At 45.3% G+C, this 19,215-nt stretch overlaps 1 protein-coding gene across 1 annotated transcript in view; it reads left to right on the top strand.

Annotated features, from left to right (window-relative positions):
- LOC119661282 (putative inorganic phosphate cotransporter) overlaps positions 1–18,678 on the top strand; it is a 47,101-nt gene extending 28,423 nt beyond the window's left edge. The window contains exons 3-6 of the mRNA XM_038070558.1: positions 16,503–17,286; positions 17,347–17,633; positions 17,711–17,910; positions 18,251–18,678. Of these exons, the coding sequence (XP_037926486.1) occupies positions 16,503–17,286; positions 17,347–17,633; positions 17,711–17,910; positions 18,251–18,257 (1,278 nt within the window). The 3' untranslated portion in view covers positions 18,258–18,678. The remainder of the gene's footprint in view (positions 1–16,502; positions 17,287–17,346; positions 17,634–17,710; positions 17,911–18,250) is intronic.
- Positions 18,679–19,215: the final 537 nt, after the last annotated feature.

The raw sequence follows: 19,215 nt of genomic DNA on the forward strand, positions 1-19,215 counted from the left end.
TTGACTTGCGGAGAACGAGCCTTCGAGGAAACAATGGAATACCGGGAAGAAGGCTTCATCGGAGCGAAAATAAAAGGAGTCCACATATAGAGCTGCCATGCTTCACCCAGCGCTACACTTGACGAGTATAAGCAAATGCTCAGTGCTTTGATGCTGGATGCCAGATGCGTGGGCTCTGTAATGGAGCAACCGGACAACGAATGTGAAAGGACGTGTTTTGCTCGAAGCATTCGCGGAACTAGACGTGATACTCGCGAATGTTGCGAATTCATATACTTTCAAGGGAAAGGGCCTGGTACCTGGACATTCGTGAGGGCCGCTTTAGTCAGAAGAGCTCCACAAAATGCCGGGTAAATTGCCGAGTTAGACAGCGGAAGCTTTCGAGGGGGACACGTTTTCTGCGGGATTCTGATATATCTCTGATTGGTACGACCATAGAAAAATCCACCCAGAACACCCAACGGGTGATGGAAGCATGTGATGCCATTATGCCCAGAAGGCGACTGCTTTCCAGTAGGCAGCCCAACTACCGGTAGAACAACGAAATAGCAAGTTTGCGAGCCGCATATTTTCAGGCAAGGAGGCTCTACCAGAAACTCAAAGGAAAACCCAGTAGCGAAGATCCAGAGGGGACGCATAGACAACTGCGTGACCACTAAAGGAGACAATTCGTAAAAGTAAAAGGAACTACTTCAAATAGTTGTGCGAAGGCGAGGGGCCCACAGGGTAGTAATGAAAAAGCTACGGAGATCACCCCAGGCGACCTGTCCGCGCCTCCTGAAACAAATTGTTACGACTGTATTTCCTCACCACGAAGACAGCGGAAGACAAACGGTGGCCCAGGTCAACGAGTGCTTGATACCTCCAGTTATCGAGAAGAATCTACGCAAGTACATGGTAGGATCGGTGATAATAGGGCCCCAGGTTTGGATGGCATCCCTAATCGAGCTATGAAGCTGGCATTGAAGACCAGTCCCGATCTTTTCGCCAGCACCTTCGAGGCATGCCAAAAAGAAGGAATACTCCCTGACCAGTGGAGGAAGTAAAAGTTGGTGTTGCTTCCCAAACCCGGTAAGCCACCTGGAGATCCAGCATCATAGCGATGGAAAGATGAAACCTAAACCAACCGCTATGAAGAAACGTGAGCCGGGAAAGTATATCTGCAGAGATCCTGAGGTCAAAGAAGAACTGGCTTACGGTTTCCCCCGCAATTATAAAAATACAAAATGAGCTGGCGGAGGAAGGAAGGAGGAGGAAAGCTCAAAGCACAAGGATCGTAAGTGCCTAAAGGTAAACCTACCCTCCGAAGTAATACCAAAATATTGGTCCCGCGGGGCTAGGTCCGGAGAGACCGGAGGTGGTTTCTTTTAGCGGGTGCAAATCCCACACATGTCTTTCTAAGATTTTCCACCTCCGTATACAACAAAAAAATATAGTTGTATGTAATATCCTTCGAGTCTATCATCAGTGTCGGTCCTGAACTGTCTTTGTTCTGAGCAGCTGTCGACAAAAGCAGCAAGACAACAAGGACCTCTTAATTAGACCGCAGTTGGCCTACTTAGATGCATTTTTCACGTCTACTTATTTTAAACCAAACGAAGGAAGGTTTTCGATTTTTCGACACCAATATAACCTTCTGTCAATTCCAAAATCCTGGGAGCATATCCTCTGCATCGCATGCTCAATGCAACTAACAAACGTCTCCGGCTTTGTCATTACCGCGACCTTAAAAATTTGCAATTGAGATCCCCCCTTTACTGAGGCAATACGCAATTTGAGTGAACCTTTAACAACACTCTAGAAACCCATCAAATAGTCTCTAAACACATTCCTTTTAAGAGCCTCCTTTACTTCGCTAAGCAACTATTCTGACGTTTCTTTTTTACAAACTTGTTTTTTTTTTCTTCCTAATAAGTCTTATCTATCACCCTTTGAAGAATAGTTCCATTCGCTGGCAACCCGAATAAAGGTTGGACAGTTCACCCCCTCAGGGTTCGTTAGCGATTTTTAAACGGGTCGCTTACGATACGGGGTGTGACGTCCCCGAGGTGCCCGAGTAAGTAGTTCTGCCCCCTAGCTGGCAGCATACCTGCGTCCTAGGTAGTAACCTCGAAAAAGCTTCTCGGTGAAGAGCGAACCGCGAATGACCGGTACACTTCGGGACACACTGGGAGTCTCCGGAGTCGTCGACAACTCTTTGTCGGCGTCGACGGGGTGATGTGAGCGTAGCTCTGCCAAGGTGGTAGTTGCGACGTGTATCAGGAGCCAGCCCCCTTCGGGACCCTGGTCGGGAAGTGTGCATTGAACCGGTGTTAGTAGACCACGTTGAGGGGTTTCACTAAAAGATAGGTTTTGTGCTGAAGAAGGTACATCATCTCAGTACTGAGAGAGCTCTCCCTGCGCAGGCACCTGACTTATCCATACCTCTACAAAAGTTTGCTGGGCCATTGTTTCGCTAACCGGCTTGACACCCTTCTCCAAGGATGGTGCTGGCAAATCAAACTTTACCATGATGATATCAAAATACCCCATATTCGAAGCGCCATTACTTTTTAAGGGAGCGTCGCAATTTTTCAACGAGGCTTGAGGCAGGGAATCCCCTGCTTCTATCTTCGTACCATTCGTACCGTTTTCACAAGAAAATGGCAGTTTGGGGTACCAAGGTTTTTGAAGCAGTTTAAATCGCCGGAATTTACGATGATTAGGGATTTCTAGCTACGATCATAATTTCCACAGTAACGGAAGACGAGTTGCTAGAAATCTGCAGTTGAATAGGACTGGCTTGAGGCCTGGACTGTATATCGAATAAGGTTATTAGGCTTATATGACACTTCTAGGGTTTGAAGGTACTGATTAAGTAAAACTGTCGAGTGAGTTGCCATTGAATACATGTGAAGTGTATTAAGGCTCTTACTATGTGATACCTAGAGATTCTGTTCGAACGATTCACCAAGGAAATTCTAATTGTCCTTGCCCAATTACATGCTGCATACATACATCAGGAGACGTGCGTGAACGGGCATACTTATGTGGATAAAAATTGACTATGGGGGATACCCAAAAATCAAACCAAATATGGAGAGCGAGAAAGGAAGGAAGGAAGGTACAGGGCTACCCAGTACCGGCGGTTTTTGGGAGTGGACAAGCGAGCTTTCGACTATCCAGCGACCACAATACCTTAGTGGGAAACATCTAATGCTACAAAAGATCTTAGAGGAGTGGAAATAGAAATCCACACCGGATCCTTTTGCAAGAGCCCAAAACCTGGAAGATCGACCTCGAGGGCGAATTACCCCTGGGCAGTCGGGATTTGTTGTGGAATCGAAAAGGAACGAAATAATTACTGATGTTGTAAAAGACGATCTTAGAAGGCAGTAAACTGCAAGAGCGTTTGTTTCACTGGAGAACGCATCCCCCAAAATATCAGGGCTCTGATACCGGACATTAAGTTGTCCTATATTATGGCGATGGAGGAGAAAAACGTCAAACGCCATGTAGCAAAGTTGAGCGGGAGACACAGGTAACCCGTTCTGAACATAAGGCCTGGTACCCACCAAGCGGCTCTTCGTTAAGAAGACAGCTGGGCCAAACAAAACTACTGGTGGAACCAAGAAATCCCGCTGTTGAGAACATCGTGTCTGCGAGCGAGGAAGCTTTGGGAGAAGACGGGAGAAAAGCCAGAATATTTGTAGTCTTAGAAGAAGACCTTAGAAGTAGCCTTAAGAAGGCTATACGGAAAAGTAAGCGAAATTGCTACAAGCGGTTGTGCGTTCAGGTTAATGGTAATGAGCAAGATTCGTGGAGAAAAATCGTCTCAAGTGAAGTGCCTGCAACACTTGTTCAAAATAATCGCAATCTTTTTCCCGAAAGTGGACCTCACCCACCGGTTCAACAGGACGTCTTCTCAATCCCCGGGGTGGCCGAGGAGAAACAACGAGAAATTTGTGAACGAACTGGGGATAATAGTGCAACAGAATTGGACGCGATTTCAAACAAAGCCCTGAAGTTGGCTAATAAAATGCATGGTGCAAGGAAGGTTTCTCAATATAAAAGGCAGAGGTTGGTTCTGCCACCGAAGCTCCAAAAACCACCTGGCGCACTTTCTTCATATTGCCCTAACTCTCTTTTATACGGTATGGGGTAGATGATATGCATCAGCCTGGGGGCCAGATCCGGCGAGTACGGAGGATGAGGAAGCAGTTGGAAGCCTAATTCGTTGAATTTGGTCATCGTTTTGATTGACTTGTGGCACGGTGCGTTGTCTTGATGAAAGATGACTTTCTTCTTCTTCATGTGTGGGCGTTTTTTCGCTATTTCGGCCTTCAAACGATCCAATAACACTATGTAGACGTCGTTATTGATGGTTTTTCCTTTTTTGAGGTAGTCAATGAAAATTATACCATTCGCATCCCAGAATACGGACGCCATCACTTTGGTGGCCGACTGTTGTGTCTTGGCACGCTTCGTGCGGCTTTCACCGGTCGTACGCCATTCAGCTGACTGCCGACTTGACTCCGGAATGAAATGGTGAATCCATGTTTCATCCACTGTCACATATAGACGCAAAAAATCCTGTTTATTGCGAGTAAACAGTGCCAAACAGCTCTCCGAATCATTGATTCGTTGTTGCTTTTGTTCCGTTGCGAGCAAACGCGGCACCCATTTGGAAAAAACCTTTTTCATAGCCAATTTTTGGTGCAAAATAGTAAATATGTTCACCATCTTAGCTATCTCGCGCACTTTCATTATGCGGTCACCCATCACGATTTGCAATACTTGCTTGGTGTTTTCGGAAGTTACTGCCTCATTTGGCCGACCCGAACGTTCCGCATCATTTGTATCAGCACGACTGCGTTTCAAGTCAACATAGCACCGACAAATGGTTGTTTTCGACAGAGTAGAGTCCGGATAACGTTTTTCAAGCCATTGCTGAGCTTGAACAGTGTTTTTTCCCATTAGAAAACAATGTTTTATCAACACACGGTCCATTTTTTTCACGATTGCAAAGATAGCGTCACTTTAACCACTATAGCTTTCTTGGTTATGTTTCGAATTACATCAAATTTTGACACATCTTATCTGAAGGTTGGTACTTCTGAACGTTGGTATATAAATGGCATTATTAGCGACATCTCTACGCTAGTCCCGGGACTTATTGAACGATGTGTTAGATACCTGGGGGTAACGATCGATGCCAAGTTGAGCTTCAAGGCGCACCTGGACTATGCGCGCGAAGCAAGGATGATACCTAATATCAGAGGGCCAAAATCTAGTGGTCGCAGTGGTGGTAAAACTCATTCTGTTATACACGGTTCTTGTCTGTGCGGGAGCATTGGATCACACGGTGAACCAAAGTAGGTTAAAATCGGCGTACTGACCAATCGTGCTGAAAGTGTGCAACGCATATAGGATAGTATCCGGCGGGACAGTGTGTGTCATCACGGGATGATTCCCTTGGGTCTCCTAGCGAATTTGGAACACTGTTTCACATCCTTACGGCACACGGTGAACACAGGAAGTACTTGCATCGCTTCGAACTAGATAGGTCCCCCCCCCACTGTCCCAAATATGCTCCTACACACGAGGACCTGGACCATGTTATGTTCCATTGTCTGAGATTCGTTATTGAAAGAGGAAGTTTAAACGACGTCCTCAACGATGGAACCGTGCCTTATTCATGCTGGTGTAAACCACAGCCCCCATACAATGCTGCAAGCTGGCGCAGCAGTGTCTTTTTAAGATTTTCACTTCAACCCCCCAAAAAAGGCACTCAAAAGTTGTATAGTGTCTATGAAAACCTTTCAACCGGTAGGAGCGCAAGTGGATCTGGTTCAAACATTTTAACAGCTTTTGACACATTCAAAATTGAGCTCTAAATCTCAATTCACTACTTTCGCAGTTACAAATTCCCAGCCCATTACTCATATCAATAAAGGGGCGAGCGACCCTAATGGGAGAGCCTCAAAACCTCTTCGTGTGCACGGGGCTGGCCTCTGACCTTCAATAATTGAGAGATACTTGCAGGAGAATGAGCTAAACTATATGTAACCAGACTAAAAAATGAAATTCCAATAGAACCCTACAACTATTGTGAAACAGGTTTTGTGGTCTTTCCACATTTATTATTCTCCCCATTAATGAACCATTTAATATCAATTTCAGATACAACGAACCAATTATTGAGCCAGGCGTCTAACACACATAGTAACGCCAAATTGTTGCCTTAATAGTTTCGTGTATTCCTCAAATTGATCAAGTCCCAAAAAAACCAACAACACCAAGCGTGAAAGATCCCAGCCAATGACCAAACGATCAAAAAGAATTTCATCAAATAATAATTTGACCATTTAATAGTTTGGTGCACGCGCAAATTACATGACTCCATTCGGGTTGTTCTTTTCATCGTCATACATTTCAGTTAAACCGTTTCTGATGATACTTTTCCATTGGAATTATTTAAATATTTTAATTTGACGACTTTAATTGAATAATGGACATTTTATGGAATTTATACTATTTTGCGGAGGCAATTTGCCAAAGTCGCGTGGATACCATGACAGAGGTTCCTACTCGTGAGTGCCTATTTGAAGATGGGCCAGTTTTTTGGGAGGAAATTATGTAGATACCTTGATTAGCAGGGTTAAGACGTCATAGATGGAATATCTAAATTGTTTCAAGATACATACAATGGTAGAAGATACTTATTAGAACTTTTTGGGTATATTTGGGTAAATTTTTAGCATTTTTGAAAAATTGTTTGGGTAAGATATTATCCTAAATTAGGATTGTATTGTGAGCTTCACTTAGCGGGAGGACTAAAATAAATTTGAGAATAATTCAGAGACAACCATGACCACGCTTCATCTGAAAATAAAAAAGAATAAGAAATTTTGCATAATTATTCATTTATGTAAAGTGGAAAGCGGATCAGTGTATGTATAATAAATTATACACATACATATCTAAAGATAGATTAGGTTGAGTAAAAAGTAATGACAAAGTAATAAAGGCACTTAAACATATCTTGTGTATCTGTATCGCATCGGGTCATACTATACAGCGATTTGAAGACGACAATCTGGGCTACAGGTGTCTCTTTGACAGTTTTATGATTGTACGTTTCAGTCTCAAGTTGTAGCGTGTCAAAGATGGAGTCCACCAAGGAAGAAATTCGTCATATTTTACATTTTTACCACCTGAGAGGTAAAAATGCAACAAAGGCGGCCAAAAAAATTTGTGAAGTTTATGGGTCCGATACTGTAACGATTCACACAGCACAGCGTTGGTTCGACGGATTTCGTTCTGGTGTAGTGGATGTCGAAGATACACCCCGTATTGGTAGGCCAATCGTCGTAGAAACCGATAAAATCGTCGAAATCATCCAAGTAGACCGGCATGTGAGCATTTACTGGATTGGCCAGGAACTGGGTAAGAACCATAAAACCGTTTGGAACCATTTGCAGAAGATTGGATTTCAAAAAAAGCTGGATGTTTGGGTCACAGTTAGATACTAGACAGCTACCACACTCCCCCTCGCCCCTCAAGGGGCCTTTGTTTTGCCTTTGAGCATGAGCGAGATGTAACGAAAATTCGATCAGCTGTGTTTGACATACCGCCCGGACTTGCCAATGTATTGGTGAGATCGGCAAGTTTTTGCTTATGTATAAGTGAATACGTGAAACAACTTTTTGCTATATGGGTGAGCGCGCCGTAGTATCAGAATAGCAAAAGCTCACCGATCTCTCACTTACCAATACGATTTGCCGAAGATTATGCCTTCTCCTTGTTTAGCGTCTCTAATATGTACAGATAAGCTTCTGCAAGCACATTCGCAAGTGGGGTCATTTTAGTGTGGGTACTGCCTATAGTAAATCTACTGTGGTTTGGGTACCACACGAGTTCACGAAAAAAATCTCTTGGACCGAATCAACGCCTGCGATGCACTGTTGAAGCGGAACGAATTCGACCCATTTTTGAAGCGGATGGTGACTGGTGACGGAAAGTGCATCACGCACGAACATCTCAAGCGAAAAAGTTCGTGGTCGAAGCGCGGCCCAAACCATCGCCAAGCCCGGATTAACGGTTTTTCTGTGTGTTTGATGGGATTGGAAGGGAGTCATCCACGATGAGCTGCTCAACTATGGCCAGACCCTCAATTCGGTGCTCTATTGTGAGCAACTCGACCGTTAGAAGCAGGTGATTGAGCAGAAGCGGCCAGAATTGGTCAATAGAAATCGTGTTGTGTTCCACCAGGACAACGCTCGGCCTCTCACATCTTTGATGACCCGCCAGAAGCTACGGGAGCTCGGATGGGATGTCCTATCGCACCCACCGTATAGTCCGGATCCGGCACCAAGTGATTACGATCTCTTCCGGTTCATGCAAAACGCTCTTGGTGCTCCTAAGTTCGCCTCAAAAGAGGCTTGCGAAACCTGGCTGTCTGAGTTTTTTGCAAATAAGGAGAGGGGTTTTTATAAGAGGGGGATAATGGAGTTACCTTCTAAATGGCAACCATTTTGCGAACAAAACGGCGCATATTTGAATCGGGTAATTCTAAGTATGTTAAATAAAGCGTTAATATTCGATCACAAATACGACATTACTTTTTCCCCAACCCAATATATAAGTATCTGTAGAATCTATGATAAATCTGTGGTATCTATATATCATAAAATCAAGTTATTACGAAAGCCAATTTTAGATTGAGTAATGATATTTAATTGGAACGGTACAGATACGTATTGAGATTTTGAGACCAATTTACGCCAATAAAACTTGGAATTCTTTGTTCCTAAATAAATGTATTCAAGGTGACAGTTTCGTTATTTGATTGGGAATCACCTTGAAATGGCTTTCGGACTAGGTACCCAACTATGTATGTTGATAGTAGCTGGGTACTGGGTAAATTGAATCGCATCACGAAAGAGTTTGCTTATGAAGAGCGTCAACGGTCAAATTCTAACCCACTATGAAGAGCGTCAGAAGGAATGGAAAGAACACTTTACTAAGGTCCCTAGCCGTGTCACATCCGATGAAGTTCCGAATCTTGTAAATGAAATCACTTATCACCGTAATATACGGATAGGGACTATTCCCCCAAGCAGAAGAGAAATCATTCGGCTTGACACTTTCCCCGCAAAGTTATTTACAGCTGCACCTGTCTGCTGTTGTTACATATCTACTACTCCCACTCGTACAGAAATCTTGGTGATCCAAGACCCTCCCCAGAGAGTGGAAGAAGGGGATTACGATTTCAAAGAAAGGTGCCCGTTTTGACTGTGACAATTGGAGGGGAATCTGCGTGCTCCCTGCCGTTCCAAAACCAATAAAAAATCCTGGAACGCATCAAAGAACATCTCAAAAGATTGATTGACAGAGAGCAAGGGCTAATTTCCGTTCCAGATCCTCCTCTTAGAGTAGTGAGCGGAGTTTAGATCCTACTTTCACCTGCTCTTCATCGATTTCGAGACAGCTGATAACGTGAACAGAAAATGTATCTCGGATGTTCTACGCAGGAAGGGCATTTCGGAGAAACTACTAGCTATTATCAGAGCGACATATGATGACGCAAAATATTATGTTCTGCATCGAGGTAAAATCTCGAAGGTTTTTGTGGTAGAAAACGGAGTCCCCCAGAGTTGCATCGTGTCACCGATAATATTTATTCTTGTTATCGGTGGCGTTCCGGAGGACGTGGAAGAATTCAACGGACTCTGACATCTTCCCTCAAACACCTCTACTACACTGATGACATCTGTTTGCTCTTTCACCGGATCAAGGACCTTGACCAAAGAGCTCCGGATTTGGAAAGAGCGGCAAGTAGAGTTGGACTGAAGATAAGCGCCAACAATCTGATAAGTCATCTTACTGTCCCTATCTGCATTAATGGGAGGAGCATCGAAGGCTTCGATCAATATGTATATCTAGAAAGCATAATTTCTACCGACGGTGGCACTGAACTGAAGGTTGCCCTACCGGTAGACCCGCTTTCGCTGCCCTGTCTAAAATCTAGAAATGCAAACATCTGTAATGAACTAACGAGATTAGGATCAGACAGCCATCCTGAGTGACCGACGACAACCTAGAGGGGAGAGCTATACCAAAACCTAAAATAAATTGGGTAATTGATCGTTGAGGTGTGTCCGCAAATACAGAAGCTCTATCAAAGTGTTCGGTTGATGCATTCTTGCAATGTATTCGCTATCCCTTTACTGGCTTATGCATTCGGGATATCGTCGTGAACGAAAACCGATCTGGAAAACGTCCAGTGGCGGATATGGACAACTGTGTCCAAATTCCGAATGCAGTATCCAAACTCTGCCGTGGAACGGATGAACCTGTCTCGTAACATCGGAAGTAGGGGCGTGGTTGACGTGACGGCACAACATAACCACCAAGTCGACTCGCTGTGCGCTTATTTTTACAGCAGAGAATAGGCGAGTCCCTTGCATGCGGCTGTCTGTTAGGCAGACTGTGGACTGACTCCACTTAACTTGAAGGATCGATTTTTTAATCCTTTGAATGGGGTGAAGTCAGACCAAGAGCGGATCGATGAATGGAAGTCGAAGACAATGCATGGTAATCACCTGAATTGTCTTTGGCAGCCATTTGTCGAACAAACGGCTGGAGAAGACACCCAGAAGGCAACAGGTACCACAAGGAAATTCCAGCTCGAGGGAGGGGTCAATGGCGATGTTCGATACGCCCATACTCACGAGTAGTGTTGCGTTCAGCGAAAAGAACCAGGTTGCCATCGTATCGGCGAGTGTTATTTTGCTGTTTCGAAATACAACTACTATTTCCAACTTAAAGACTAGGTGGGACTTCTAATCCTTGGTGGAAGGTCCCTCTAGAAGCTCCTTTAGTTGGGCTAACAAATAAGGAAAAATTAATTAACCATCCCTAGAAATCGAGAGGGTTCGGCGGTTGTACTGGTTACTTGTAGTAGAGCAAAAATCCTTGTGATATTTGCTTAAGGGGATGAATTCGAACGGGCAAAATCGGGTTATAATCGCCGTCATCGGAATCTCCTTTCTGCGATCGGAATGTTGTGAAAGGCCTTGCCAAGGTCAATAACAAAAAGGACCATACCTGTCAAATCTTCGATGATAAGTAGCGGGTAATGATACGCGATCGTGCCAGAGTTCAGATGCCAGTGGGGCCGATGATTTGCCGGGACTATCTGCCTTTAAAACAAGGCGAAGCAGGCCGGCCCACTGGCTGGACGATAGCTCACTGATGCACCGCTCCTATAAGTCACGAAATTTTTGCTTGACGACTTCGAAGCAGGATCCAACGAGCCTGCGTGGAATTTCGAAAATAGGGCGGCCCGTTGTATACATTTCATGATTCATTGGGAGATCCAAAAGCGAGATGACTGTGCTTTGTAGGGAGGCGATTCTTCTGGGAAAGCCATGTAACGACATCCAAGCTCTTCGGAAAACATGGTCACTTCCACCGATGATTGATAATTGCACGTCTGCGACGATGAATTGTCAGCAGTACGGCCAAAACAAGCCCTGATTCAATATCATCGTATATGTGCCGAACGTGAAGGTCGGCGAAACCTTGACTGCGTGAAGAGTTAAAGACTAGCGCTGGAGCATCTTCTTCTTGCCGACAGCCTTTGAAATTACAGAACCTGAGTCGATTGAACATTTGATGCACGTGTTGCGGTTTTCTGCGGAAGCAGTAGCGCCGCTCTCTATCATCTAAGTCGGAGGCGGATTTACGAGTTTCCAAGGTTACTAATGTTGAAGATACCAAAAGACCGATATCTACTGGAAAAGCGGATAAAGGGTGCATACCAATAGCATCATCATCAATGGCGCAACAATCGGTATCCGGTCTAGGCCTGCCTTAATAAGGAACTCCAGACACCCCGGTTTTGCGCCGAGGTCCACCAAAAGCTGTCTGGTGTCCTTACCTATGCCATCGCTCCATCTTAGGCAGGGCCTGCCTCGTCTTCTTTTTCTACCATACCAATAGCGGTTTCGAAAAAAAACGAACTCGTTTGCGAGTATTGACTGCTTGACTAGACTGGAAGCCTTGGTACTTTCGGCAATACACTCACGTTAGCATCAAGTCCGGCCACTTCACCAGTAACGCGTCATCCCTGATAGCCGACCCTACGAGTGCGCACATTTATCTGACGAATTCGATGAACCCATGAGGTAGTTGCATATTATTGCCTTCAGATGGGCATACCTGTTGCTCTCTGCCCGATTCAAGAAAACACCCAAAACCTCTTGGACATGCTTAAAGGAAAAGACAACCGATGCGGTGCACGTCAAATGCCGAAACAGACAAACCTTACCGCTCCCCTCGTGTAGTAAGTCTTCGATGATAGTTTAGCCTTCAGACACCTGTAGCCGCTGGTGATCTGCCATGTGCCATCTGCTTTTGAGACGAGAGGAGCAAGCTGGTCCACTGGTTTTAGGATGGTCAAATGGTGTCCTCTTCCTGTAAACCGCGAAATCGCTTCGTGCCGGAGTGGGGAGGGGAGGTTGACCGACCGGTGGGTGTCCAAAGATCATAGAGAAGTTTATAAGATAGGTATGCTCTGTGAAGAGCAGATGTCCTCGGATTCTTCTAGGAGAATCGTTTGACAACGTCTGAGTCCTACCAAAAGCATGGCAACTTCCAAAATGATGGAAACACAAAGAATAAAGTCTATGTTGAGTCCTGAAGTTTGCGCCGATGATAGCTATAGCGTCCATGTACGTCTGCAATGTTGAGCTGTGAGGAGTACAAAGATTCAATATCAATGTGTGTACCAAACATGGCGATCAGCGAAGCGTTGGCTGCATGAAGAGTTAGTGGTTGATGCTGGAACTTCTTCCTCTTGACGACAGACCTACAGCACTAGTGAGGGTTGGCTGGTCGATAGTTGGGCCTTGCTACTTGGTCAGGTCAGTTGGTGTAGTATAAATCGTATCGTCGCTAATTCTTTTGCTATATGGTAGACATCTACCAGAAACACGGATGAGGGGTGTGGTTGGCAAGCACAGACGGCGAAGAAGGAAGGCTCGGAGAAAACGAGCTATTCTGCGATTATTGACTGCTCGTCGAAGTTGGAAGCCTTGAGTACTTCCAGTAGTCTGGGCAGAATAGGTGGAAGCAAGTCCAGCCACTTCGCCGGTGGTATGCTTTCTCTGATAGCCCAACCTACGAGGGCACACATTTGTCTGCGGAGATGTGAGGGCTTCCTGTTGTCAAGCTTCAATTCAGTGAACAACTTGTGCAACTGCGGGTTTGACGAATTCGTGAGCCGGCAGAGAATTACTACCTTCAGATGCGCGGGAGGTGAAATAGTTACCATTCTCCTAGTTGAAATGGGACTATTATACTAATAAGTTCTTTTATCCTTGTTATGACTCTTAAAGCTTGCATAAATTTGGTGTTTATAATGTAACTCTGACCACAGTTGGATACTCTTCAGTCTAGATCTCGCCGCAGAGGTCTCCAATCCATTTAGAGACCCCCGGAGGATCGACTGAAGAAAGTTTGGTCAGGTAATTAAGAACAAACTCTCCGGTGCGCAAATTGGTAGGATTGGCACGACAGACGAATTGGAGTCAAAGGTCGGGGCTCTGGAGAAGGCTTTTGATACCGCCTTCAAAGTCTCGTGCCCTGCTAAGTACAGCAAAAAGACCTTGCCACCGTGGTGGAACGAAGATCTCTCTAGTCTCAGCAAGCTGACCAGAGAAATCTTCAACATCTGCTACAGGCAAAAATACTGGCAGCCATATAAGGACTGCCTAAAGAAGCACAAGTCGGCCATCAGGACCGCCAAGAGGCGGTCTTGGCTAGACTATTGTCAGAGCATTGAAAGCACTAGTGAATCCGAGAAGCTCAATAAGATTTTGTCCAAGGAACATAAGAGTCCATCCTTCCTTAAAAAGTCGGAAGGCTCCTGGACGGAATCTTCTAGTGAAACCTTGGAGCTGCTGGTTCAAACGCACTTTCCCTCCAGCGAGGAGGACTGTGAGTCAGAACCTCGCTTGGAGGGTTTGCGGCAACCCCAGCTGTGCGAGACTATCAAATCGGTAATTACCGGGGATAGGATCGGCTGGGCTATAAACAGCTTCTCCGCATACAAATCTCCAGGCCCAGATGGCATAATGCCAGTCATGCTACAGAAGCAGCAGGAAAGGGTTGTGCCGTGGCTTGTTGAAATTTACCGGAGCTGCATCACTTTAGGATACGTACCGCAGTCCTGGAGGCGCGCACGGGTGGTTTTCATACCGAAAGCCGGCAGGCGAGGTCTTGAGTCCGCGAAGGACTTTCGGCCAGTCAGCCTGACCTCTTTCGTGCTGAAGACCCTAGAACGCGTCCTGGACATTCACTTAAGGACGATTATGGAGAGAACGCCTTTCTCTAAGTCCCAGCATGCCTACCTCAAAGGAAAATCCACAGAAACCGCCCTCCACGAGGTAATTGGCACGGTTGAGCGGTCGCTGCAGTACAAGCAGTATACCCTTGCTGCCTTCAACAACGTCAGTACCAACGCCATCAAGGAAGCCTTGACCGGTATTGGATTGGAGGTGTATCTCACGCATTGGATTATATCCATGCTGAGTACCAGCATAATCCAGTCCGATCTGGGAGGCAACCACTTGACCAGAGCTGTGAACAGAGGCACGCCCCAGGGTGGTGCCATCTCACCGGTGCTCTGGTTAATAGTAATGGACAAAATTTTACGTACATTGGACAGTAGCGGGGTGTAGGTGGTGGCGTATGCCGACGGCTTAGTGATATTAGTATCAGGGATGTTTCTGTCCATTATGAGCGATATCATGGAAAGAGCGTTGTGAAAGGTGTGCCTGTTGGCCGCAAGATGCGAACTCAGCATAAACCCAACCAAAACGCAACTGATGCTATTCACTACCACGGCTGAATGACCAAAGATTGGTTCTTTTCTCTAATGTAAAGTATCTGGGTGTAATCCTGGATCCTAAGCTAAATTGGAGGTTGAACATAGAACTGAGGGTTAAGAAGGCCTGTATAGCCTTCTATGCCTGTAAGAGAACATTTGCGAAGAAATGAGGTCTCCGGCCGAGGATGGTTCTCTGGATGTACACCGCTGTAGTGCGTCCGATCCTGACGTACGGATCTATTGTATGGTGGCAGGCTTTGAAGAAGAAATACAATAGAACGAAGCTTAATAGGATTCAGAGAACCGCGTGTGCAGGTGCTACGGGGGCTCTGCAGTCCTGCCCGGCAGATGCTCTCAATGTACTCCTGTATCTCCTCCCCCTATACCTCTACATCAAATATGTTGCAGCGTGCAGTTCCGTCAGACTACGTGAGTCCGGATGCTGGGCACCGAAGTCCTACGACCACAGCAACATTCTAGATGAAATACCTCGAGAAATCTGGGCATCCCCCACGGACTATGTTACACGCAAGCTGAACTTCACGAGAAACTTTGCTGTGGACCTTCCAACCAGGGCAAAGTGGAAAACCGGCGGCGTGTTGCAAGACTATGACACGGTATTCTTTACGGACGGATCAAAGATGGCCTATGGAGTCGGCGCGGGGGTTTTCTCGAATACACACGGTGTATCCAAGTCGTATGGTTTCCCAGGTTTCACCAGTGTATTCCAGGCGGATTGGAAGTCTGTCGATGGCTGGAGCGTGATTCGAGCCCCAAGCGTAACATAGCCATTCTGACCGACAGCCAAGCGGCCATCAAAGCCTTGTACTCAACGACGACATCTTCCCGGTTGGTGGGGCAGTACAGAGACACGCTCAACCGTCTGGGCGGCACGCTCAAGATCACTCTTCTCTGGGTTCCCGGGCATAGGAACATAGAGGGGAATGAGCGGGCTGACGGATTGGTCAGGCAAGGCTCTGCTCTTGGCAGTCCCTCGGAGAATACAGTCGGTGTTCCGCTGCCTTCTGTCGGGGGCCGAGTATACTCGCACGACCTAGCAGCCGTGGGCCTGAGATGGCGAAGGCTTACAAGCTGTGCCAAATCAAGGAGAATTTGGCCCGCTTATAACATAGCCCGATCACGAGAGCTCCTGTGCCAGACGCGTGCAAATGCATTCAAGATTACGGCGGTCTACACGGGGCACTGGCCCATAGGGGACCATGCCGCTAGGCTCGGCTTACCCTACAACTCGCATTGCCAAAGCTGCGGAGAAGGAAGGGAAACCCTCATGCACTTTCTCTGCGATTGCCCAGCTCTAGCTCGAGACAGGCTGCGGACACTGGGTAAACCATTCTTTGGGAACCTCAGTGAGAGGGTCGGAGAGCTGCTTTCCTTCGTGAATGCTACGGGCTGGCTCTGAAGATCCGAGCCAGCTGGACTTTGCTTCCCTGTTCCTATAACAACAGTCGCGGTCTTAGGAGTTTGTGGCATCAAAACGGCGCATCAATGCGCTAATTGGGCTCCTCGGAGCGGCCACTGATATTTACCTACCTACCTACCCATAATGTAACTTTTTCACTCCCTTCATCACCCTAAACTAATTTAACTTCTTCTTATTTTCCAGGACGGCCCATTCACATGGAGTGAACCTCTTCAAGGCACGATCCTCAGCTGTTATTTCTGGGGCTACTTCTTCTCGCAGTTGCCCGGAGCTCGAATTGCTGAACTTTTCTCAGCAAAATGGGTAATGCTGTTCTCGGTGGCTATCAACATTGTGTGCACCCTCCTAACTCCAGTCATGGCTAGAGCTCATTACGTAGCCATCATCGCTATGCGTATTGGAGAGGGTATTGGCGGTGGAGTGACATTCCCAGCTATGCATGTCATGTTAGCTGCCTGGGCCCCACCAAACGAACGAAGTATTATGTCAGCTATTGTTTATGCTGGCACTGCATTGGGTAGTGTGATTTCAATGTTGATGGCAGGACAATTGGCTGGTAATTTAGGATGGGAGTCTGTGTTCTACGTGATGGGTGGTTTGAGCTGCGCTTGGGTCATACTGTGGCTATGGCTCATCCAGGATACACCCAGCAAACAAGCGTTGATCAGTTTGGAGGAGCGAGAGCTAATCACTTCACAACTGGGTACTGGCAAGGAAACCGAAGAAAAGAAGCCTCCAATCCCATGGAAAGCAGTCTTAACTTCCGGGCCATTCCTGGCGATCTTGATTGCTCATACATGCAGCAACTGGGGCTGGTACATGCTTTTGATTGAACTTCCATTCTACATGAAGCAAGTGCTCAAATTTAATATTAAAGAAAACGCTGCCGTTACGGCCATCCCGTTCTTCACTCTCTGGTTGTTCAGTATTGCATTGAGTAAGACCCTCGACATTCTCAGGGGTAAAGGTAGGTTATTCATGTTCCAGTGCGTATATCCTGCATTCTAATTCCTAATTCTATTGATAGGTAAAATCACTACAACCATCGCTCGGAAAATTGGAACCCTATTCGCTTCAGCAGTACCAATGGTGTGCCTCCTGATCCTTTGCTACATCGGGTGCAACCGAGCGGCCGCTGTTGCTGTCATGGCTATTGGAATTACAACAATCGGTGGAATGTTCTGCGGTTTCCTTTCAAATCACATAGATATTGCACCAAACTATGCTGGAACCCTAATGGCCATCACAAATACCTCAGCTACTCTGCCTGGAATCATCGTACCTGTGTTTGTCGGTGTCATGACGCACGGAAATGTAAGTGACCTTGGGAGCTAGCTCAGAATAATTCTGCTGAGGTTTTTCGAAGGACTAATATGCATTATCCTTTGCAGCAAACCATCGGAGCCTGGCGAGTGATATTCTTCGTAACCATTGGACTCTATGTTATTGAAATTCTTGCCTACATGATCTTTGGGTCGGGAGAAGAGCAATCGTGGAACAGGCAAGCGATTGAGCCTGAGAAAACAGAGTTAAATTCCACAGAAAAGCCAGAACACACCGAGAATACCCCACTGAATACCCAAATTCAGAAGTAAGCCCATAAGTTGTTAACCCCTAACGCACAGAGTTCTTAATTTTTTTTATATGTATACATATGTAAAACTATTACAGATACTTAAAATGCTACTCATTGTTAGTCGCAATGTTTTTATCTTTTAAGCCCTTTTTTTATTAAAATTCTTCAGTTCCTCACATGTTCATTGATGGTCGTGTGTGTGTCGTTATCAAATTTTCTATATTTTTTTACGAATTTTCCATTTTGTATTAAATAAACGACAAAGAAGTATTACGGGTTATATAAAGAGTTTTGTTGAGTTTCCAGAGATGAAATATTTTCGTATTGCTGAGATAGAATTTTTATCTACTTTCAGTGAATAACTGAACATCAGTAGAGCTTAGCTGCAAAACATAACCCTTGAATGATAAAAATCAAGTACAATTAAGGAAATTACTAATTTTAAGGTGTAATTACTTAACCCTCCCCTTAAACTCATTATCACCATTCACTACAAAGGCAACGTAGATGATCAACTATCTAAAGATAAAGATGCTTTTTGTACGAGCAATTTCATTCGAGGAAGATGAAACAAGATTTTAGGAATTTAAAAGTAAATATGACTGTGCTTCTACAATTAATAACCAACAAAGAACTAACCTTTATAAATACACGTGTAAGTACAGGAAGCTTACCAAAGTCTCGAAATAAAATGAAGAAAAGCATTGTAGGATATAGCGACTTAAATACTGATTTTATGTCCACTGAAAAAGACAAATAAAACAGATATGGAAGAACTAAATATATCCGTGTTTTTGTATTGCATAATTTAGAGATACTTTTGGCTGGAATTCCCTAATATCAACAATAAACAATGGCCTTGGATGCCACGCTTCTTATATGGCTGACTTCATTTATTTGCAGGAGCTTAATGTTAAATGAAATAAGTGAAACACTGTCGCAAAACGCACAATTTTCATAAAGACTTCACTTTGAAGACCAGTTTGTATAAACACATGAAAAGGACACTAAAACAATATATGAAATGCACAGGACCCATCCTGATTCAGGGCTCCGGTATTAACGTTTCACTTTGATTATTAGTCCCGCGCTATCACCATTTCGTTATAACTTTGCAGAGTAGGTTCGCCTCTCGCTTTCCTCCTTCTTAATCACTTCAGCATATCCTTCTGTATTTTTACCATTGCGAAGGAAAGCATAAGCCACTTCTCCTTCGACCTCATCTTCTCCGCGACTATATTCCCCCGGCTCGCGCTCCTTTCCAACGCTTTGTTCAGATCCGCTTCCTCCATCGCGAACCTTGCGCCTCACATTCTCTGG

Source organism: Hermetia illucens, chromosome 1, assembly GCF_905115235.1.
Source record: "Hermetia illucens chromosome 1, iHerIll2.2.curated.20191125, whole genome shotgun sequence".
Lineage (NCBI taxonomy): Eukaryota > Metazoa > Arthropoda > Insecta > Diptera > Stratiomyidae > Hermetia > Hermetia illucens.